Source organism: Xyrauchen texanus, chromosome 4, assembly GCF_025860055.1.
Source record: "Xyrauchen texanus isolate HMW12.3.18 chromosome 4, RBS_HiC_50CHRs, whole genome shotgun sequence".
In the NCBI taxonomy this organism is placed as follows: Eukaryota; Metazoa; Chordata; class Actinopteri; order Cypriniformes; family Catostomidae; genus Xyrauchen; species Xyrauchen texanus.
The window spans coordinates 7,365,382-7,389,625 of record NC_068279.1 but is presented as its reverse complement, the minus strand read 5'-3'; the positions used below and the strand labels follow the sequence as shown (position 1 = coordinate 7,389,625).

Below are 24,244 nucleotides of genomic sequence, written 5' to 3'. Positions count from 1 at the left end.
AATTCTATCTCATATAAATGGTTGTATTACACTCTACTTTAAAGTGAAAGAAAATGAGATGTGGTCTATAATGTTTTCTGATATTTTAATGCATAATTAGTAAATAATATTAATGCAATATTCCTGATAATAATCTAATAATCTTTTTGTAAACAATGTGTTTTAAAAGTTCACATATTTGTGTTTACCATTAAAATAAAATAATTTAACCTTAGGTAATCTGAGGAAAATAGTCTTCAGTCTTATCTGAGCTCCCAATATAAATGAGAAAAACAGGTGAAATAACTAGTATTTAAGGCAGTCATGAAATATCCACATGGGAAAGCTCAAATAATATACACTATATGCTTTTGAGCATAACATTTGGGTCTTGTGACTCTTAATACAGTTGTTACACTTAATAACAATGATACAGTAAATACCTCATTAATATCAAGGAATTCAATTCTGAAAAATCAACTTGATAACAGCTTTATCTCGGAAAAACAAAAAGTAAAGAATCGTATTGGCTGAAATTGGGATCCAGATATGCCGGTGAACAATATAGCATCATTGGATGTTGATGAGTGAACCATAAATATCATCCCACCATCATACTGTAGATGGTTATTCTCAAACAAGATTTTATTGCAGTGATTGGTCAGTTTGATTTAATACTCACCTCTTTTCTGAGAGCAGCATTATTACATTTCATTTATGAACTACAACACAGATCAAAGTTTTTAGTTATGCTACAATGCAGTATTCTTTATACAATATAATTTTATAGGTTGCTACTTGTTATTTGTTTGGTCTTCAATTCTGTCTTCAATTCTTGCATTTTTAAGGTCCTGATTGGTTGTCATTACTAGGTAGGAGGACCTCCACTGAAAAGCTGACCGTTTTGGACTGGAAAATGCTGTAAGTGTTGTCAAATCGTAGTACATCTAAGAAGAAATACATGATAGTACATTTATTTTAGTTCAATCATGCAAGTTTAATTTTAATTGTAATGCTATAGAATTGTCTTCTCTGTAACTCTGTACTTACACACTCCTGGTTCTGGACAGGTGAGGGATCCATCCTCAGGTACCAGGTGTGCATTGTAACGCTGATTCGGCACAATCTCCTTCATCTGACCGGCCTTCATCCACTCACCCATCTTCTTCTTCAAATAGATGCCAAATCCCACATCGGCACCATCACAGGTAAACTGCCATCTGAGAAAGAAATCAATGAATAAGTCATAATAATAATAATAATAATTTAAATAAACAAATAGGGAGATAATATATAACCATACATTTATAATTACGACACAATATATTTAATGACTCATGTGTACATAGATAATTGCTCTCTCCAGTTTATTAAACATTTGTTTAAACTTGCATTAAATGTTTTAAAATATTTTTCCTTATTCTTTAAATTGTGTATATATATATATATATATATATATATATATATATATATATATATATATATATACACAAATATATTTTCCATTAAAGACACACAGAGCTAGTGCACTAGTTTTGTTCACAGTAGGTCAAAATTATGGAGGCGTATGTATGTTGAATCCTGCATAGTAAATGTATAGGTGCTGTTATCGATTTCAACATCTTGCTAATTTTCACCGAACTTAGTCGATGAATTAGACCATGCCCACCAAAACATCCCTCGGAAAACATGTCAACAAACCCAATGTCAGCAAATCCCAACAAACAAAATGATTTATTGTGTAAATTCTTTTTTATGACGTTAACAGAGCGTTTCAGGATGTTGGTTGTTTTCTGATTGGCTAAAAAAAGTGCGGGACAACCAGCTGACCTGCCGAGCTGTTACAGGGACAGGTGTGATTTCTCATGACACCTATTTCAGTGATATCTGTCAGGTAGTATGGACATTGATAAGCATGCTATTCCTAAAATAAATCAAATTTTTCCTCATTAAATAAGTTTACTTCTTAAGAAATAAATTGTTATTTTGAAACATTTGTATAAAATCATCAGTACTCATATGATAAGGACTGCAGTCACATCAGTAACCTTAAAAAAGCTGTATAAATATACATGGAGAGGGTCCCCTCATGGGAACTGCCATGTTGAGATCACATGACCAGCCAAATACTTCTCGCTTAGCCTTAGTGACCACCCTGTTATTGGACACTTTCATGCATGGATTAAAGGAATCATGGCTCTCTGTGAATAATTAATTTCTACAATGGCATCAGTAATTGAAATTGTTCACGTTTGTGAATGAAGTCCAAGATGACATGCATAAAACAATTACTGAGGGCACATTTTATGTTATGGTCATTGGTTCATGGCACACTCCAATCCCATTAATATTATCAGTGAGAATATTTTCTTCAGACTAATAATAAGATCTGCTCACCTCAGTGCAGAGTTTGGTGCAAGTATCTCATATTCCACCTGGTGTGAGGAGCTGCGGCCTATAGTCACACACTGATCATACTCCACTTTAATGGAGTCTCGAACATAGTAGGATCTGGGAACCTCTGACGCAAATGTAATCTTAAAAAACAACAACAAAAAGACGAGTTTAACATGTGCTTGTTTTGGATAAGTTGGTAATAATTTGCTTGGAATGATTGGAAATAAAACAAAGAATGAAACTTACAGAAGCATCATGCGTGCAAAAGATAAAAGCCTGACATTTAATAATTAGTTGTTCAGTATTTTATGGACAAAAAGGAAACAGAAGGACAAAATGGACAGGTAAGTAGCCCAATCAAATTGGCTTTTAATTTGGAACACAAATTGCTTTTATAAACACTGTTTAAGATGAATTATCATCACTACTGTAATGTGATTTAGATGGGCAAGGAGGAGGCGAGAACCGTCTTGACAATATAAATAATAGTTTAATGAGAAACTTAAACAGAAGACACAAACACACACATGATGGACATGTCCGTAAACGATCTCTCTCTCCCGCACCACCGCCCGCAATCTGCCTTTATCCCTCTCAGAGGCTTAATTAGCCTGATAAGGGACAGGGTGTGTAAAATCCCGACCCGGCCCGCCCTCCGCCCTGCCACAACTACATACAGATAGGGTAGCATACTCTGTTTTCTCTGAGGCTCTAGGAAAGAAATGTTGCAAGATAACAGCCTGTAGATTTCCTCAAGTTCACAAAAGCATATTCAAGCATTCCATATCCAATAAAAAACAGAAAAGTGTCTACATTGTCCAAAATAGACAATACAACAACAAAAACATCAGACTTCAAAGAGTCACATTGTCTGGAGTCACAGACCCAAAAATAAAGATGATTATATTTAGAGAATGGCTGAGTCACTCAAAATCACAAAATCCTACATTGACCAATGAAGTCTTTGAGAACAGTACACAGTACACACTAACAATAGTTCACAGTAGACTCAACATATACAGTAGGCTAAATCCCAATTGACATGCTATACATCCTATAAAGGATAATATGCAAGATTAGGATCAGTGCATCCCAAAAAATATTAAATACTTTGTTGAAATAACATCCAAAAGTGCTTGGATGTTATACTTTTATAGCTAGATTTTTTTAAGGATGCATCCATGCATGGGGTAATGTTGCCTACAATCCCTTACACTATGGAAAATATGTTTGTGACGGTTCCCGCTCACAATTTTATGATGTGGTAATATGGTCCAAAACTGACATACTGTACAATCTATCTCTATACATAAAAGTACTAAAATGCAAATTGGGATTCAGACAACTTTTACAATCCACATCCACATTTTTAATAGATTGTGCAGTGCTCTGTTTTATGATTTGTGTAAGTGTATGCATCATGCAAACATGTCACAACCCTCTCTAACTTTGTAAGTACAAACACTTGATCTTTCTTATCTACTTGCATTTTCCCCATTTCCCCATGCTCTTTTTCTTTAACAATGATCACTGGTTTAATAGTCAAATAAATTGCCCTACACATAGTCACACCAGTAGGAAAACACAAACAAGAATAATACTAATGCCTGCTCTATTCTTTGTGGAACACCGTTTACAAACTAATTTCTAACAATAGATTTCTAACAATAGGTTTATTTAAAATAGACAACTATCTATGTATGGCTCTCTAGTCAGAAACACAAATACATAAACTTTATTTGACTTATTGCGATGTCACAATTCAACACATATTCTTAAAAAAAACTAAACATTAAAGTTAAATTGTGTCCTAAATATCAGTCCACTTTACATAGTATTCTCAATGTAAAATGTCATCTGTGGTGTCTTTAGGACTTCACTTCCAGTCCTGCAGGGGGATGCAGCTCTACCTATGTATTTTATTATATTTATTTTTTTTTATTTATTAGTTTATTTGTCAGGGACCATGCACAGTTCAAGCCCTGTACCAGAGTTAGCTATACGGCTAATTTACGTCTGTGGTCCCTGGGCAAGGAAAAGTAAAGACAACATAAACACACAGTACTTACATAAAAACCAGAATACAAATATACAATATATAAAAAAAAGTCAATGATCACATATCTGATTCGTCTTCAGCCAAGTCTTTACGGACATTTTAAAACTGCTAAGGCTTGCACAATCTCTAATATAATGCGGGATTAAGTTTCACTTTTCAACCACTGCAAATGAAAAAGCTGATTGTCCAAATGTAGTTTTCCTAAATTGAGTGTAACAGTCACCTCTCACAGAAGCCCTGGTGACCCTTACATTATCTCTGCAAAATGACACAAATTGCTTGAGTGGGGGTGGTGCAAGATCATGTATCAATTTATATACATCAGGCACATGTCAGCAAAGCTTAAAAAACTGTCAAAGGTTAATAAGTTGTATTTTTTTATAATGATACAATGGTGGGAGTTTCTCGTTTTTTTATCCAACACTTTCACCGCTTGTTTGTAAAGGGTACATAAGGGTTGTATCGTAATCCCACCCGCCTGTGACCAGCTTGTAGAACAATAAGACAAATGTGAAAAGATCATCGTATGTAAAAACAATTTAGCTGCAGCTACTGGTAACTGATGTCTTATATGTCTAAAATTAGCCAAATTAGCTCTGACACAATTGGATATTTTTTTTATGTGTTTTTTAAAACTTAAGTTAGAGTCAATAATTAATCCTAAATACTTAAAATGATCAACAATATGTATCTACACAGAAACAAAACATCTCAAGCTATGTTCAGAATGGTATACTAGCTTACTACTCACTGAACAGTGCACATTATATGCTGCTAATTACCTACTATTATGTTTGAAACAGAACGCATTATATAGCAACAGAGCACAACAGTGCCCGTCAACTTTTTCATCCGTCTTGGTTCGCATAAAGAACTATATAAAAATAATTCTACCCCATGAACTAAAACAGCCATCTCCAAGGTGAATCACAACATTAAACAAAATTTTTAAAGCATGAAAGTGAAAATCTCACACAAATATAGTGTGCACTTGTCATCTTGAATGAGGGAATGAACGGCAATCCCATGAAGTATTGCATATTGCTTTGAATGATGTAACTGAATAAAAATTTTGAAAATATAGAAAACTATTGATTTACAGTAAGTACAGAAACTATATTTTATATACTTTTATTGCAAAATATTCAGATTTATATAAATATAAAAGTATTTTCATGGTGTAGAGAAACAGACTCGACTGCGTCATTATGCATCAGAAAGTGGACAGTCGCTGCGGAGTTCATTTGCCGCAACTATTTGATTGGCTTTTTCTTAAAGGGATAGTTCACCCAAAAATGTACATTTTCTCATCATTTACTCAACCCAGAAGTGTATGACTTTATTTCTTCTACAAAACACAAACAAAGATTTTCAAAAGAATATTTCAGCTCTGCTGGTCCTCACAATGCAAGTAAATGGTGACCAGAACTGAAGGTCCAAAAAGCAGCATAAAAGTAATCCATAAGACTCCAGGATAAATTCATATCTTCTTAAAGGAATAGTTCACTCAAAAATGAAAATTCTCTCATCATTTACTCACCCTCATGTCATCCCAGATGTGTATGACGTTCTTTCTTCTGCTGAACACAATCGAAGGTTTTTAGCAAGTGAATGGGTGCCAAATTTTTGAAGCTCCAAAATCCACATAAGGGCAAAATAAAAGTACTCCAGATGACTCTGGTAGTTAAATCCATATATTCTGAAGTGATTTAATAGGTGTGGGTGAGAAACAGATCAATAATTAAGTGCTTTTTTGTTTTACTATCAATTCTCTTCCCTGCTCAGTCAATTGCCTCTTTCTCATTCTCCTGTTTTTGGTGATTTACATCCTTCTTGCATATCGTTAATGAGCAGGGAGGAGAATTTATGACAAAAATGACTACAATATTGATCTGTTTCTCACACACCTATCATATCATGGATGAACACATGGATTTAACCACTGGAGTCATATGGATTAATTTTATGCTCCCTTTATGTGGATTCTGGAGTTTCAAAATGTTGGCAACCATTCAAAATGTGAGGACGTACAGAGCTGAAATATTCTTCTAAATATCTTAATTTGTGTTCTGTAGAAGAAAGAAAGTCATACACATCTGGGATGGCATGAGGGTGAGTAAATAATGAGAGAATTTTCATTTTGGGGTAAACTATCCCTTTCAGGATTCATTGGTAATGTAGTTCTTCACCAGGAATTCCGCTATTAAACACGTTTTTATTTATTTTTATTTTTTTTACAAATGTTGAAAGTTGAAATAACACAAACTGATGGCTTCAAAAGAAATAAGTACCATTATCCAACAACCTTTGAGGCTCACGGTAGGTCTGTCTTTGAAGGTTTATATACGATTTTTTTCTACTTCCGGAAACCGAAACCTTCATGTTTTAAACAGCAGTATGCAGCACTTGTCACGTGACTTCATCATGTTGCATGTTTAATGCAGCAAGTCGCATCCAGTTATCATCCTGGGAGTAAAAACATTTATTTCGCTTTTTTTTATATACAATTTTGTGTAAAGATGCAAATAATATTATATAATAAAGTTATAATGCACTGGATCGTGCGAAAAAGTACCTAGCACAGTATGCTCTTTTGTATACTGCACATTTTAGCAAAATGAACAAGGTCATCCAGGTATTCTTTGTATACAGAAAATTTGAAAACTGTGCATACAGTATACATTCAGCAGGCTTTGCTATTTTAAACACGGCCTCAGTTTAGAACCACACCTTTGGACGTGATTCTGCCTCCTTTATATCCATTGTATACATAAGCACACATACACAAAATTAACATTGAGAAACAAATGCCTAAATGTGCAATTTGCCCATTACATAAGGTGCTTTATCAAGTGCCCATTGCACCATCATAAAAGCTCATTACACTTAGGACTTATCACAAACAGAATCATGCCCACAATGCTCAGACAGATTAGTGGACAGATTAGTCATATCATGTGCTTCTAGCTTCAAACTTGCCAGCCGATCAACTGAGTAATCAGCCTATATGCAATAACCAGTGACGCAATCCCATGACAGATTACACCAAATAGCATCAAGCATATCATAATGAAGTTCAGGATGCTGTGCAAGAGTCCACTAGGTGGACTGCAGAATTTCATTTATATCTGGCCAACAGTATGATAAAACAGATGAACATAATGCCTGACTTTCTCTTTGACCTTCTTCTGTCTGACAGTCTGTCCAACCCTTAAAGGAGTAGTTCACCCAAAAATAATAATTCTCTCATCATTTACTCACCCCTATTCCGTTTCAAACTCATATGACTTTCTCTCTTCTGCAGAACACAGATTATATTATGAAAGATATTTTGAAGGAGATATGATGTGAATTAATTCAAACAATGCAAGTCAATGGGGTGCAATACTTCCAGGCTCCAAAAAAGGATAAACATAAAGGCAGCATAAAGGTAATTCATATGGCTCCAGTTGTGTAATCCATGTTTTCGGCAGCGATATGATTAATTTTGGGTTAGAAACAGACCAAAATGTAACTCCTTTTTAACTATAAATCTTGAAATTACCGTCTCCTAGGCACGTTCATGATTTAAAGCTTAATTACGCTTCCTTGTGCTTGGCGCATGGCACTGTACATACGCTCTGCACAAGCTCTGTGCATGTGTCAAGAGCGAGGTAGTGTAATTGTATTGGATTCCTAAGTGTTGGACCCCATTGACTTGCATTGAAATGACTTGCATTGAAATGCATAAGAAAGAAAGTCATATGAGTTTGAGACGGACGGACATAGATAGATAGATGGATAGATGGATAGATAGATAGATAGATAGATAGATAGATAGATAGACAGACAGACAGACAGACAGACAGACAGACAGACAGACAGACAGACAGACAGACAGATAGATAGATAGATAGATAGATAGATAGAAAGAAAGAAAGAAAGAAAGAAAGAAAGAAAGAAAGAAAGAAAGAAAGAACTGTTGTTTAAATTCCATGCGAGTTACTCGACTTCCATATGTCGTGGCATCCTATTTAGAAAGGGAACTGAAAGTACCCAAAATGAGAAAACTGGGATTAAGTGGGAAAAGTTTCTTAGCCAGAATTCTAATGATGTGTGACCTTTGTCCTTTACTCACCCTGGTTCTACACCTGGGGTCACCATCAGGGTCAGTCAGTTTGCCCCCATAGAAAGCTGGAAGTTCCTCAGGGTCAATGTATTTCTGTAATGCCTCCTGCCAGTTTGCTGAGGAAACAGAAGTATGGAGAAGCTTAGTCACAGTTCACTTTATGGTACAAATGGAATTGTGTATAACCGTGATTCTGTTTTTGGATGACAGCAGTAGTTACCACCAAGTAGGAATATTTTAAGGGTTTTTCAACCTAATGTTTATATATCACATCTGCGAAAGATTTCGACCCAAGCTAAAATGGGAAACACGTTTGCAGTAACTTAAAAAGTACTTATAATGGAAGCTTAGCAGGCAAGCAGGCTAGTGTGCTTAAAATAAGGACAGACCAATATATTCACCAGGTCGATTAGCCTGCAAATTTCTGTCCAGTTTGAATTTGACAGAAGTGTTAATTTCTCATGCTATCAATTCTAAAATCTACCAACAGCCTTGTCAATGGATAATAAACATTTTCTGTTATCATTGAATTTTAAGCAAACATTGTATAAAATATGGGTTATTTAGATTTTTAGCAATTTTGTGTCTTCTCATTTGTTCATATTAAATTGTATTATGTATATATCAGCCATTGATGCGAATCTCGTATCAGTAAAGCACTAAAGCATAATTTCTTCAGTTAAATTAGTTTGTTACTTAAGCTGTAAAGTTGCTAAATCATCCTATTTAGGTGGGGTTACTTTAATTGGTGGAGGAATGTCTCCATAATAGCAACAGATAAATATTACAAAGACCATTATTTCAGTGCGATACATGCGTTTGCTTACATCCCAGTATGATGATCTTACGGCGAGTGTCCTCACTCAAAAAATGTTTCACCAGATTGTAAGCCACGGGAAACAGTTTGGGTGCTGCAACAGATATTCAAAGTGTCATGCATAACAGTGCTTGCAAAACAACTTGCTATTTAACATAAATACAAATGCTTGCTAAATAACTTGCTAAAGTGTTTGTACGACAATACAGTCTATATGTCACTGATAACTGATACAGCTTGTGAAATGCTACTAACCCTTAATGACTAATAGCCTCTTAAGTCCCTCTGGATAATTATCCTCAAACATTGTAAGAATCTATGAATGACATAAGACAGTGCATTAGGATGTGACACTAAAAAGCCAAAAGTACATTGATAACAAATAATAAATAAATAAAAAGTCACACCTCTCCATAAGTCTCTATAGCAGGTTTATATAAGTGCTTCATTCCCAGACCTTCACAGTCATAGACCATAGTAATGGTCTCAATGTTTTTACCCAGCTTTGGAGAGAGAAAGTGAAAACAAACAGAAATAACATTGTGATGAGTGACAAACTCCTTTTAACCTCAGTTCTTCAGTGCTATTAATAACTAAAAAAAAAAAAAAAAAAAGGAAAAGTTCACCCAAAAATAAAAATCTGTCAACATTTACTCACCCTCGTGTTGTTCAAAACCAATATGCTTTTTTTCTCTTTTTTTTATGGAACACACAAGTCCATAATGACCACTAGGAGTCCACCGATGTATTTTGTTTCGGGACCGATACCAGTTATTAGTATATCAATAACCGATATCCGATATTTGGGGCCGATATACATTTCGCAGTATGTATATGCCTAAATGCCTATGAACATGTGTTTAATGAGACACTGCAAAACAGAACATTTCAATATTTGTATTTTTTTTTTAAATACTAGAAAACAACATATCAACATTATTTCTTTCAAAAATAAAGTGAAGGGAGTTTTTTAACTGAAACTTTAAATATATATATAAAAATGAACTAAACAGCCCATAACAGAATGTTATATATTACCGTGATTACAGACGAGAATCAACATTGGAATATTGGAGTTGACATCTCTTCATTTAGTCAAGTGTAAAAAGGGCGACAGGATTTTATTCACAATGGAGGTGAAAGATTTAATGCTAGAAAACTTGACGTTATATTTGCTATTCCTCCTAACCTTGGTTAGCTAGCTACCACTGTCAATGCCATCATCAGCTATAACATGTAAAAACAGCAACTCATACAGGTGAGTACTACTGTTAAATCAGTCCTTATCTCTGCCGGCCATCTATATTGCTGCTCTGTATTTCTCCATTACAGTCTACTGTCGTTGAAATAACCGTGTCTGCAGCTCTACTATGTGCCACCTCCTGTCGTGGGCCGGGAGAGAGAGGCAATGCATGCGGAGTGCAGAAGGGCTTTAATGAAGCATGTTCGGTGTTAGAGAAAAATATTCAAAGATATTGAGCTGAAAGATCACTGCTATCTAAGCCACGGAGCGCTTGGTTGTTTTGTCATGCTGATAAACTGAAGTGTAGAAATGGCCGTTGTCATGATGTCTCATGGTCCGGATGGAATAAATCCGAGGTCCGGACCCGTACCGTGGTTTGCTAATTGGTGATCGCTGACATAGAGTATTGTGATGTTTATTGTAACTTCAGTATCTGCATTCTTATCTTTGAAAACAGTTTGTCCTCTCAGTAATTCATCTTTCTCTCACTGCTTTCCTCTTTCCCAACTCTCACCCATGGAGTACAGTGTTGAATGGCCATTTACTCGTGACATATAACCAATCCGATAATGGTGTATGCGGGAAATTGAGCCAGACTACAAGCAGTGGCATCAGAGCCAACGGGGCGCATTTTAAAATGTATCGAGAATCAGATCAGTCAAAATAACTATTCCGATAATTAGAAAGATTATGAATATCAGATCCGATTATCGACCAGGCCGATGTGTTTTCGTCCATATGCGCTTCAAGGAAGAAAGAAAATAATACGGTTTAGGAATGAGTGTGAGTAAATTATGACAAAATGTACATTTTCGGGTGAACTAGTCCTCATTCAACGTCTTGCACACATACCCGTTCGCTCTGTAAATCACAATCTTTCTGCAACATCTCGCAGTCTCTGATTTTATACTTGATTAAGTCCTGCTTAGTTGCCGAATGCATCAGTCCCTTAGGGTCCATAGGGCCGACAACATCATACCAAACGGGGCTCCCTTCCCGGTCATGGCCACATATGCCACCAGAGAGGTACTTGTCTATTACCTGAAAAATAAACACACTGGCTGAAATATAATGGCTGTTCAAAAGTAACGAGTAGGATCAAACTCTTAAAGGGGACTTATCATGGAAAACATCATTTTTTAAATAACCAAATAAATGACTGTAGACATTCGCTAACATTTACATTGCAAAGCTCACTCCCGCAGTGCACATACAAAATGTATAGCAACTAAGCTGCAAAAAGAAGCCATTTATATATGATCATATTTATGACGTTACAACCATAAGCACAATAACATTTCGATTTTAGACACACTAAAAAATTTGGATATCAACACCTATTTAGTATACAGCAATTTGGCCGTGTAAACTACACCAGTATGCAAAGGTTAGACAATCATGACAAGGTCATTTACATATATTAATCTTGAAGATGCAGTAACAGGGGCCTGGGTGGCTCAGCAAGTAATGACGCTGACTACCACACATGGAGTCGCAAGTTCGAATCCAGAGCGTGCTGAGTGACTCCAGTCAGGCTTCCTAAGCAACCAATTGGCCCAGTTGCTAGGGTGGGTAGAGTCACATTGGGTTAACCTCCTCGTGGTTGCTATAATGTGGTTCTCGCTCTCGGTGGTTGTGAGTTGTGTGTGGATGCCGCGGAGAATAGCGTGAAGCCTCCACATGCGCTAGGTCTCTGTGGTAATGCGCTCAACAAGCCACGTGATAAGATGCGCGGATTGACGGTCTCAGATGCGGAGGCAACTGAGATTCGACCTCCGCCACCCGGATTGAGGCGAGTCACTATGCCACCATGAGGATTTAGAGCGCATTGGGTATGGGCATTTCAAATTTGGAGAGAAGAGGAGGAACACCCCCAACACACACACACACACACACACATAAAAAGATGCAGTAACAAAATGTGCATGTTTAATTCTAAAGGTCAGTGAACGAGAAGAAAATGGTCATGCTAAACTAAATTGTTTTTGGTGTAATAAACCCAAGGGTGTAGGTTTGGTTTGAAAGTTGGAAGGAAAATATAGCAAGCTTTTTAAATCTATTAGTTTAAATGTATGCACTTAAGATACAAATGGAAATCCAACCATGTAATCACCAGAGAATGATTAAAAAAGCCCTTATACAGTAATCACAAACGACTGTGATTGGTGCATCCTTCCTGAACAGCGCTGAGCAAAGTAAAAGTTGTCACATGACAATACCTTTCATGCGTCGCTTCAGAAGACATTGAACTATAATTTACACATGAATAATGCTGACAATTTTTAATAGTAGAATAAAAACATATTATAAAGTGAAAGTATTTTATGTGTCTTAAATTGCCAAAATGTTGGTCGGAACATTTTCAATTGTCTGAAAGTTGATAGGGACATGTCCCTATCATCCCTAACTAAATCTAGATCAATGAATAAACCTTAACTAACATTATAACTGGACTAAAAGGGAAAAAATAATAAACAAAATGCTGTAAAAGTAAAGAATATGGCCCCTTTAAGATTTAGTAGAAAACAGTAATATTGCATTCTTGTAACTTGTAAATGTTATTCAATTCATTTAGCTGTGAAAAATTACAAAATAACAAGTGTCTTTGCATACGTTCGCTAATCATAAAGTGATCATAAAGTGATATTATTGTACCTCTGGCACCTGCCACTCCGTGGTAATTGTGTCAGCTTTCATGTGTTTCCGAAACTCCACGTGCTGCACATGCAAAACAACATATGATTAAAAACATACCTTTACATTTAGACAAAAACTGTTGACATGAACTAATTTAGCATTTTAAACAGCTTTCAGTCCCTCAGCACAGCAAAGTATCACTGTATGACTGTTATCAGTTCTGCCTGAAGACAATTTCCACAGAGTCTCTTTGCATTAGATACTATTGACTTGATTTGACCGGAGGTTCAATGGACACTGTATGGAGACAGTGGACACTGACACTTGTTTTAACAATTGCAGACCCATGAGCTACACCAGTATTAATGACACGATGTTAATAGAAAGCAAACATTGTTCACTTGAAAGCATTGTTAACATCCAATAGAACCCCATAGAATTATCACTTTCTGATCAGATGAGCCACAGGCTATGATTATGCAGAGACGTGTCTCATCAGTGCAAACTGCTGAACAAAATCCTTAAAAGCACAGGAAGCACTGTAGTTCTGCACCACATGTTAATGATGCAAAATAAATATTTGTTCTTAATTGCTGTGCTTTAATTTGTTCTACTCGCATGCTTAAAATCAAATGTACAGGAAGTTTAAAAAAACAAAACAGCCCAGTGAGGGGGCCTGGGTAGCTCAGGGAGTATTGACACTGACTACCACCTCTGGAGTTGTGAGTTTCGAATACAGGGCATGCTGATTGACTCCAGCCAGGTCTCTCAAGTAACCAAATTGGCTCGGTTGCTAGGGAGGGCAGAGTCCCATGGGGTAACCTCCTCATGGTAGCAATTAGTGGTTCTCAATGGGGCATGTGGTAAGTTGTGCGAGGAACACGGAGAGTAGCATGAGCCTCTCGTGCTGTGAGTCTCCGCGGAGTCATGCACAGCGAGCCACGTGATAAGATGCAGAGATTGACTGTCTCAGAAGCGGAGGTCACTGAGACTTGTCCTCTGCCTCACGGACTGAATTGAGTAACCGCACCACCACGAGGACCTACTAAGTAGTGGGAATGGGGCATTCCAAATTGGGAGAAAAATATATAAATAAATAAAACACAGTGTAAAAAACTGTTAACTTTAAAGTAAACATGTAATCAAAACGAGTTAATACTCATTTTTGGTCTTAATGTGAACCATTCATCACGTTTCATCAATAGTATTCTAAAGAGAAAAGCCTTTTCTTTATAATCTTCATTCAAAAGGATTTTCCTTTTTTGGTTGACGTAAACATATTTAATTCCTCATGTAGGACCATCTGGCTGCATTCTGGTATGTAACCACTTTTCAATAAAATCAATTCCCAGCTTACAATTTTCCCATTGAATAACCTTTTTCTCTTGAATAGCCATATCATGTCACCTGACAATGGTGTAACACTAAATATTATACAGATATGTAACATGATACTGTTTACTTAGGTTCCATATTTTATAAATGTTGTAATTATACTAATGATCTTATTTGAAGGCCTTGACATTGGGTCATAATCACCAGCCCCTCACATAAAGCCTGGCATTGTGAGGGTCAAGTCACATTCCAATACATAATAATGGAGAACTCTAGACGTACAGAAATTATCTTTTATCAAACCAATTTTGCACTGTCTGTGCCAGAAGAATTATCCACAGCATTAGTCTGAATTCAATATGTCAATATGTCAAACAATCAAAGAAATCAATATGTAATAATTCCATGAGATTGATGGTCGTGTCATACCTTGCGCAGCATGGCCTCTGCTTTCTGTAGATTGAAATTTCTGGCTGGAACACAAAAAAGACAAATTGCACAGAAGCAAGTAAGCAATTTTCTTATTCTTTAATCCAAAGCATTTTATACTGCCCTACAAATTACAGCATCTCTGAAAAAAAGAAAAATGGCTTCAAAGTCTAGCCAAATGAGTTGTAAATGTAATGTATTTATTAGACATTTGCATTAAAACTTAGCTGACCCAAACCTTTGTTTGACTGGATGTGTAATTGTCTCAGAGACTTGATTTCAAAACTCAAACGCCTGTGGTTAAATGGCTTGTTTAATGGCACAGTGGTTATAGTAACCATTCCCTACAACTTCTCAGCTATGAGCCCTGATCTTTAATCACTAGTCTATACTGCCACTAGTTATCATAGACAGATAGACATCATGACTCTGCAAGCTGCAGACAAAGTGCTTTTATTAGTCTTAACTCTAAGAAGGTGACTTGCAAATAATTGAATGCCATGTGCCACTGAAGGTCTTACTTTTGGTAACACATTAACTTTTCGGTTGAAAAGAAGGAATGTTTGCTGAGGCTATTCTACAGGTCTGTAGGTTCCTGAGTAGATACGGTAGGCCAAAGTATTCTGACCTTCAGCATATTCCCATGTGGGCTGGCTTATTATGTTTGTAAGATATTTTGTAAGAACTTCGTAAGCCTATACTACTAGTAAAACATTTTAAAGGTATAGTTCACCCATAAATGAAATTTATGTCATCATTTACTCACCCTCATGTTGTTCCAAGCCTGTATGACTTTCTTTCTTCCATGGAACATAAAGAGATGTTGACTGACTGACACCCTCAATCACAATTCAAATTCATTGTGTGGAAAAAAGATGCAATGCAAGTGACTGGTGACTGAGACATTATTCTGCCCAACATCTCCTTTTGTGTTCCACAGAGGAAAGAAAGTCAAACAAGCTTGGAACAACACAAGTATTTTTTTATTAATTAAATAATTACATTTTGGGTGAACTGTCCCTTTAATCAGACTTCAACTGATGTATTATATACATTTCAATTTCACAGTCCTGACAAAGTAAGACACACTGGATTACTTTCATAGACATCACTGTACCTGACTGTCTGAGAGACATGACTGACCCAGAATTACACAGACATTGAGTCATACATAAGTGTTTAATACTCATAAAGAAGATTCAATGTCAATCGCTTTCTTCCGGTCTAAGAATTTTCATAAATAAACTCAGCAAAAAAAGATTCGTCCCTTTTTCAGGATTCTGTTTAAAGATAATTTTGTAAAAATCCAAATAACTTTACAGATCTTTATTGTAAAGGATTTAAACAATGTTTTCCATGCTTGTTCAATGAGCCATAAACAATTAGTGAACATGCACCTGGTCGTTAAGACACTAACAGCTTACAGACGGTAGGCAATTATGGTCACAGTTATAAAAACTTAGGACACTAAAGAGGCCTTTCTACTGACTCTGAAAAACACCAAATGAAAGATCCCCAGGGTCCCTGCTCATCTGCGTGAACGTGCCTTAGGCCATGCAGCATGGAGGCATGAGGACTGCAGATGTGGCCAGGACAATACATTGCAATGTCCGTACTGTGAGACGCTTAAGAGAGACAGGAGGGGCAGCTGATCATTCTCGCAGTGACAGACCACGTGTAAAAACACCTGCACAGGATCGGTACATCCGAATATCACACCTACGGGACAGGTACAGGATGGCAACAACAACTGCCCAAGTTACACCAGGAATGCACAATCCCTCAATCAGTGCTCAGACTGTCCGCAATAGGCTGAGAAGGGCTGGATTGAGGGCTTGTAGGCCTGTTGTAATGCAGGTCATTACCAGACATCACCAGCAACTACGTCGCCTATGGGCACAAACCCACCTTCGCTGGACCAGACAGGACAGGCAAAAAGTGCTCTTCACTGACGAGTTGTGGTTTTGTCTCACCAGGAGTGATGGTCGGACTCACGTTTATCGTCGAAGGAATGAGCGTTACACTGAGGCCTGTACACTGTAGTGGGATCAATTTGGAGGCGGAGGGTCCATCATGGTCTGGGCGGTGTGTCTCAGCATCATCGGACTGAGCTTGTTATCATTGCAGGCAATCTCAATGCTGTGTGTTACAGGGAAGACATCCACCTCCCTCCTGAGGTACCCTTCCTGCAGGCTCATCCTGACATGACCCTCCAGCATGACAATGCCAAAAGCCATCCTGCTCATTCTGTGCTTAAATTGCTTCAAGACAGGAATGTCAGTGTTCTGCCATGGCCAGCGAAGAGCCCGGATCTCAATCCCACTGAGCACGTCTGGGATCTGTAGGATCGGAGGGTGAGGGCTAGGGCCATTCCCCCCAGAAATGTCCGGGAACTTGCAAGTGCCTTGGTGGAAGACTGGGGTAACATCTCACAGCAAGAACGGGCAAATCTGGTGTAGTCCATTAGTTGTTGAATCTTTTTATGTTCATACAAATATTTACACATGTTAAGTTTGCTGAAAATAAAAGCAGTTGAAAGTGAGAGGACATTTCTTTTTTTGCAGAGTATATATATATATTTATTTATTTATTGATAAACATGAATCACAGTTAAATGCTTTTATTTGGAATGCACCAATATTCAAGCAATCTACATTTTGACTTTTCTGTTGAAAATGTGAGCGCTTGCCCATGCAAAAGTCGCCACCATGATTCTAGGATGTTGTTGGTGGTTGCTATGGCATTGCTTTGTGGTTGCTAAGGTGCTCTAAATAGTTTTTAGAACATTGCTGTTTGATAGTAAGGATATTGCTTACTGGCCCAAATAAAAAACAATTCAACGGCAAGTCTCTATGATATTATGTAATGCCACTGCAAGGCTAAATAAGTCTATTTGCTTGTTTTATCATCCACCAAGCAAACAATCCCATGTCTAAATGCTTAGAAAACAAATAGCACACTCACCTCAACAAGCCGTATTATTGAGCACAAATGGTGTGGGACAAGTTTCATGCCGAAGTTTAATACTTAGGGATGGGTATTTGTTCAAATGCCTTGGCAAGTACCACTAATTAAAACTCTACAATCATTGAGGAAGTTACAGATCATTGTCATCTGATTTATTCAAACGCATTAACTCCATGCGCATTAACACTCACACTATACACACTCCATGATGTTGTAATGATCCAGGGCCATTAGACAGCAGTGAACTCATGTCATATCCTTGCAGACCTCAATGACATGTTTCATAATGGAGTGTTTATTTTATCAATGCCGAAACAGCCTGGCCTTTATTAACGAAAATAAACTCTCTCTAGCACTGCATGAAAGAAGATAACACAAGACTGCAATGCTACATTTAAGAGAAATCTCAGATCCCTTAGAGGAAATACATGTTTTGTCACAATTTATGACATTCATTCTAAATTGTCAAACTTCTATTATACATTCTAGACTCTAGGTGGTGTAATTGTTTATATGGATATGCTAATTAAAAGTTACATCATCAGTGATCTTACATAAATTCTGTGCTGCTATTCTCTGCCTAGAAATCCCTGCAGAATACTGGCTGTACTCAGCCATATTCATGCACACAAAACAGCCTTTGTCAAAACCCAAAGACAGTCTGAAACGCTGCCAAAGTTAGCAACTAATTATTATTAAGCAACACACTGGTTAAATTTAGTCTGCAACCTCTATTGATGTACAATCTGCATAGTGCATACTGCATACAGTAAAACTAAGTGCATGAACGAACACATTAAGAACATTTCCAAACAACAGATCAAAGGCTGTCATAAAGTAGGAGTTGTATTGAACTTGTCAACCTTTGGCAAACCCTGTTCCTGATTACAGTGATAGACACAGTTATCAGGGTTTGGTCCGATTACACTGATTCATACTGTCTGCACATGTGTCAGTACAGGGCATACCCGCTCTTGACAAGATCACATTCTAATCTATATTCATTAGCATAGTTTTTGATAGGTATTATAATTCTGAAATTCTATCCTGTATGCATTAGCATAGTTTTTGATAGGTATTATAATTCTGAAATTCTATCCTGTATGCATTAGCATACGTTTTGATAGGTATTATAATTCTGAAATTCTATCCTGTATGCATTCGCATACTTTTTGATAGGTATTATAATTCTGAAATTCTATCCTGTATGCATTTGCATACTTTTTGATAGGTATTATAATTCTGAAATTCTATCCTGTATGCATTAGCATACTTTTTGATAGGTATTATAATTCTGAAATTCTATTCTGTATGCATTAGCATACTTTTTGATAGGTATTATAATTCTGAAATTCTATTCTGTATGCATTAGCATACTTTTTGATAGGTATTATAATTCTGAAATTCTATTCCGTGTGCATTAGCATACTTTTCGATAGGTATTATAATTCTGAAATTCTATTCCGTGTGCATTAGCATACTTTTCGATAGGTATTATAATTCTGAAATTCTATTCCGTATGCATTAGCATACTTTTTGATAGGTATTATAATTCTGAAATTCTATCCTGTATGCATTCGCATACTTTTTGATAGGTATTATAATTCTGAAATTCTATCCTGTATGCATTCACATACTTTTTGATAGGTATTATAATTCTGAAATTCTATCCTGTATGCATTTGCATACTTTTTGATAGGTATTATAATTCTGAAATTCTATCCTGTATGCATTCGCATACTTTTTGATAGGTATTATAATTCTGAAATTCTATCCTGTATGCATTAGCATACTTTTTGATAGATATTATAATTCTGAAATTCTATCCTGTATGCATTCGCATACTTTTTGATTGGTTTTTTTGATTCTGAAATTCTATCCTGTATGCATTCGCATACTTTTTGATAGGTATTATAATTCTGAAATTCTATTCTGTATGCATTCGCATACTTTTTGATAGGTATTATAATTCTGAAATTCTATTCTGTATGCATTAGCATACGTTTTGATAGGTATTATAATTCTGAAATTCTATTCTGTATGCATTCGCATACTTTTTGATAGGTATTATAATTCTGAAATTCTATTCCGTATGCATTAGCATACTTTTGATAGGTATTATAATTCTGAAATTCTATTCTGTATGCATTAGCATACTTTTTGATAGGTATTATAATTCTGAAATTCTATTCCGTATGCATTAGCATACTTTTTGATAGGTATTATAATTCTGAAATTCTATTCCGTATGCATTAGCATACTTTTTGATAGGTATTATAATTCTGAAATTCTATTCTGTATGCATTAGCATAATTTTTGATAGGTATTATAATTCTGAAATTCTATTCTGTATGCATTAGCATAATTTTTGATAGGTATTATAATTCAGAAATTCTATTCCGTATGCATTAGCATACTTTTTGATAGGTATTATAATTCAGAAATTCTATTCCGTATGCATTAGCATAATTTTTGATAGGTATTATAATTCTGAAATTCTATTCCGTATGCATTAGCATACTTTTTGATAGGTATTATAATTCTGAAATTCTATTCTGTATGCATTAGCATACTTTTTGATAGGTATTATAATTCTGAAATTCTATTCCATATGCATTAGCATACTTTTTGATAGGTATTATAATTCTGAAATTCTATTCTGTATGCATTAGCATACTTTTTGATAGGTATTATAATTCTGAAATTCTATTCTGTATGCATTAGCATACTTTTTGATAGGTATTATAATTCTGAAATTCTATTCTGTATGCACTATCATTCCAAATATTTATATTCAATAGGTAGTATAATTTTGTAAGACTATTCAAAAGATATTATGATTCTGTGAATGTAGTTATTACCATTCAATAAAATATTATTCAGCGGGTATTGGCCTGCTATAAGATTCGAATCTATATGTAGTAATTCAGAGTTTTACAACTTCTCTCCAAGTCAGTAACATTTAATAATTATAACAGAATTGATTAAATTATTCTCTCTCTCTTTCTTCCCCAAAATATATTTACCTGAGCAGAAATTAATATTTAACACATTAGAATTTTTTTTTTATAAATCATAAATCTCACACTGAAAGAAACGTACCTCTGAGCCATCTGAGAAGAAAGGAGTCACTTTGAGATGGACATTGGGGCAGAATATCCTGAACTCTCTCCCGAAACTGACAAAAGTTTGAGTACAGATGAATAATTATGCAATGCACTGATTCATTTGCATTAATTGTATGCATGCATTTATTCATCTGTCATAAAATCAACCATGAATATATACAGGCAAAACTAATAATTTTTCCATTTGAGTTCATTCATTCACGTGTAAGAAATTGCATATGATTATATTCAGGCAAAACCTAATTCTACCATTTAAATACATCTATTCACGTGTGACGACAACAGTGCTAGGATGAACATTTACTTTACAATGTAATTTACAAAACTCACCGCAACCGAGTGATACACTTTTTAATCTTAAACTTAGTTTTTAAAAGGAAACTTGTGTTTTAAATATCCATCCAAATCAATCGTGAAACCTTTTTCATTTAGCCTACCAAAGACCTGTACAGTAGCCTACGTGTCCTCTGATCGGGAAAAGCTTTCCATCCCCGTCAGCTCTAGGACCACGTTACTCTGAAAACCCTGTTAAATTCTATCTATTACAAACTGTTGATAGATGTATTAGTAAATAAGTCACCTGAGCCAAGGAATCAGTTTGTATTACGCTCAGATCTCCAACTCTACCGCTCATGTTTCCACGAGTTCTCCAGAAATAACAGCAGTGAAAAAGACTGTAAAGACTTGAGGACTGAATGATGTCTCGTATCTCCTCCTACCAGCTGTGCAGCGTTTACAACACTCATTCAGTTCATATTTACGCCAGACGACGGATTGGAAACAAATACGAACACATAAATGACCTTATTCACGTTAGCGCCTTCTTTGATTTTAAATTGGAATGTCATCGAGGCTGTGAGGGACAGACGTACAGTCTCTTTAATGGGGTTTAATGTAGTTTAAAGTGTTTTTGGATCGTTCCGTTGACAAAACATTGCAAAATATCTGTCCAAGAACATTCCGTATACAAAGAGCTCCAGACAACATGAGTTGTGGAAAATCACACCGCTTTATAGTCGTTGAAAACATGATAAGTGTATCCCTCACACCCTCATTGTCGTTCACATAAAAATCAAAAATGGCGCTAGCGTGAATAAGGTATAAGCGCCTACAGTACTGGCCTACTCACACCTACTCATTCTTTATTATTGATACTTTCTATATGTATTGTTGTCATCAAACCCATGGAATAGCACAAATTAAAGAATGGGAACTGTCATGACCAACATTTTTACAAAATAAAGGTTAAACTATATTTTAGCCTTTTTAAAGGGTAACTAAACCCTAAACCAACTTTTTTTAGTTAATGATCTGTAAGAATGGGGCTTTATTAGTACTGGTCATTGATTCAAGTAATTTTTTTGACATTTGTGTATAAAGTGTTTTAATTCTACAATATATGGTGTAAAAACGTCTGAGTGCTGCCCTCTTCAGGTTGAACGGTGGCTACTGCAGTTGAATTTTCCTATTGGCTGTTTGCGGTAGTTCGTGACATAAGCGGTGAGAGCTGTAAGCAGGTTCCAGCTCACCACGCCCTTGGTACGAGCTAGACTGGCCCCATTCTCCCTTGCGCGGCTGCTTCGCTAGCATCTTCGGATGCCGATCGCGATGCGGGAGTTAAAACCGCAGTTTGAGCCAGCGGCTCGAATTGATATGGCTCCGGCCCTGTGTCAACAGACAATTCACCCTCCTCCACTTCAGGTGAAGGTGGGGGAGAAAAGTCCTCGACTTCAAAAGACCGCTCCGTGGCAAAGCTACTTGCGTCACTCCAGTCACTCTCCATTTTAGAGTCTGACAGCAGCTGTCAATTAATCCGTCACTACGGCTCTCAGGTGCAGGCCCCCCCCCCCCGCTCAGCCCTGCCCTCGGTTCGTCCCCTCTATCCCCGCTGGGGTCTGCCCACTTTTCCAGCATTTTTCAAATATTGCTAGTGGGTGGAGTCAGACTCTGAGCAGGGGTTTAGTTACCCTTTAAAGTAGACAAAAAGTAGAGGCATAAGTGAACTAAGTGACTGCTTAGGGCCTCCATGGTCACCATGGGCCCCCCAAGAGCACATGAAATGACAGCTTGAATTTTTTTATTGGGGGGGGGGGGGATATTATGACAATGGTAATTATCCAAAAACTGAATATTAAATGCAACGCGAGCACAGTCAGAAGAGGCAGCAACATTGCAGCAAAACAGTAATGACACAAAAAGGGACAAATCCCTCTGGTGCAGAGAAAAGGAAAAAGAAGAAAAGCGAGGAAGAGAAAAATCAGCAAGATAAAGGTATGTTAAATAGCTAGGCTATGTTGCGAGCTAAAGTTAGCCGGCTAATTAGTTAACATAGTTTTAGGAAAGTTCACATTTGATTAAACATCTAATAGCCTTGGCAGCTTAATATATTATAATACAACATATTACTGAGCTAGTTTTAGTAAAAATAAACTTCTGTTCCATAAACTTGGTACTGATAACAGCTTAACATTATTTACATTAGCCTATCATTTTGGGTCTTTGCTATTATATTCCAATATCATTATGCCTCAATTAGCTAGTTTAAGAGTAGTTGTTTTAGGTGTACAGATGGCTTTGCTGCCATTTATAATAATTTATGTTGTTAAAAAACATCCTGTTCCATCAACTACTCTTATGAAACTTCCCTAGAAGCACTGTTGAAATATTTTGGAGGTGGGGCACAACCAACCCCACCTGCCCCAATTGCCAGTGCTACAGCAGATAATGATACGGCAGGTGAGTTTTCAACAAAACCAGATCAATATATTTATTTGGATAAACCATGTCTTTTGTGAAATCTGTTTTTGTTTTTGACAGATTACCTTCTAATATGACATCTAACATGGCTTGCTTTTATAGTATAATATATAATATATAATAATAATTATATTTGAATCTTTCATCAGGTCCATCCACTGATCCTACTGTTCCTTGTCTGTTTCAACCTCAGCTGATGTGGCAGGTAAGTTAATAGCACAGCAGCTATTTAATGTATATTGTATTTGCTCAGTTCACTGTAGAATATCCTGATATTAATATTAATAATTATAGTTATTAATGTAATGCTATTTCACTTTTAAGGTATTTTATTTGCACTTTTGCACTTTGCTATTTTTTTTTTTAACCAAAAGCAATTAAAGTAATG

At 36.3% G+C, this 24,244-nt stretch overlaps 1 protein-coding gene across 1 annotated transcript; it reads right to left on the bottom strand.

The window, feature by feature from the left end:
* Positions 1 to 10: 10 nt before the first annotated feature.
* On the bottom strand, positions 11 to 21,834 carry LOC127634878 (SEC14-like protein 2). The gene is made up of 12 exons (XM_052114609.1): positions 21,680 to 21,834; positions 21,074 to 21,149; positions 15,005 to 15,048; positions 13,259 to 13,321; positions 11,456 to 11,644; positions 9,768 to 9,863; positions 9,616 to 9,676; positions 9,371 to 9,454; positions 8,553 to 8,659; positions 2,377 to 2,516; positions 1,030 to 1,199; positions 11 to 926 (listed from the first exon to the last, which is right to left on the bottom strand). The coding sequence occupies exons 1-12, from the start codon at positions 21,731 to 21,733 to the stop codon at positions 823 to 825; spliced, it is 1,188 nt and encodes a 395-aa protein (XP_051970569.1). The 5' UTR covers positions 21,734 to 21,834; the 3' UTR covers positions 11 to 822.
* Positions 21,835 to 24,244: the final 2,410 nt, after the last annotated feature.

Coding starts and splice junctions, on each gene's coding strand:
- LOC127634878 (XM_052114609.1), bottom strand. CDS start 21,733: ATGAGCGGTAGAGTTGGAGATCTGAGCGTAATACAAACTGATTCCTTG. Junction 13,322..15,004: donor CAGAGGCCATGCTGCGCAAG/GTATGACACGAC, acceptor TTGCATGTGCAG/CACGTGGAGTTTCGGAAACA. Junction 9,864..11,455: donor GTGATTTACAGAGCGAACGG/GTATGTGTGCAA, acceptor CTCTCTCCAAAG/CTGGGTAAAAACATTGAGAC.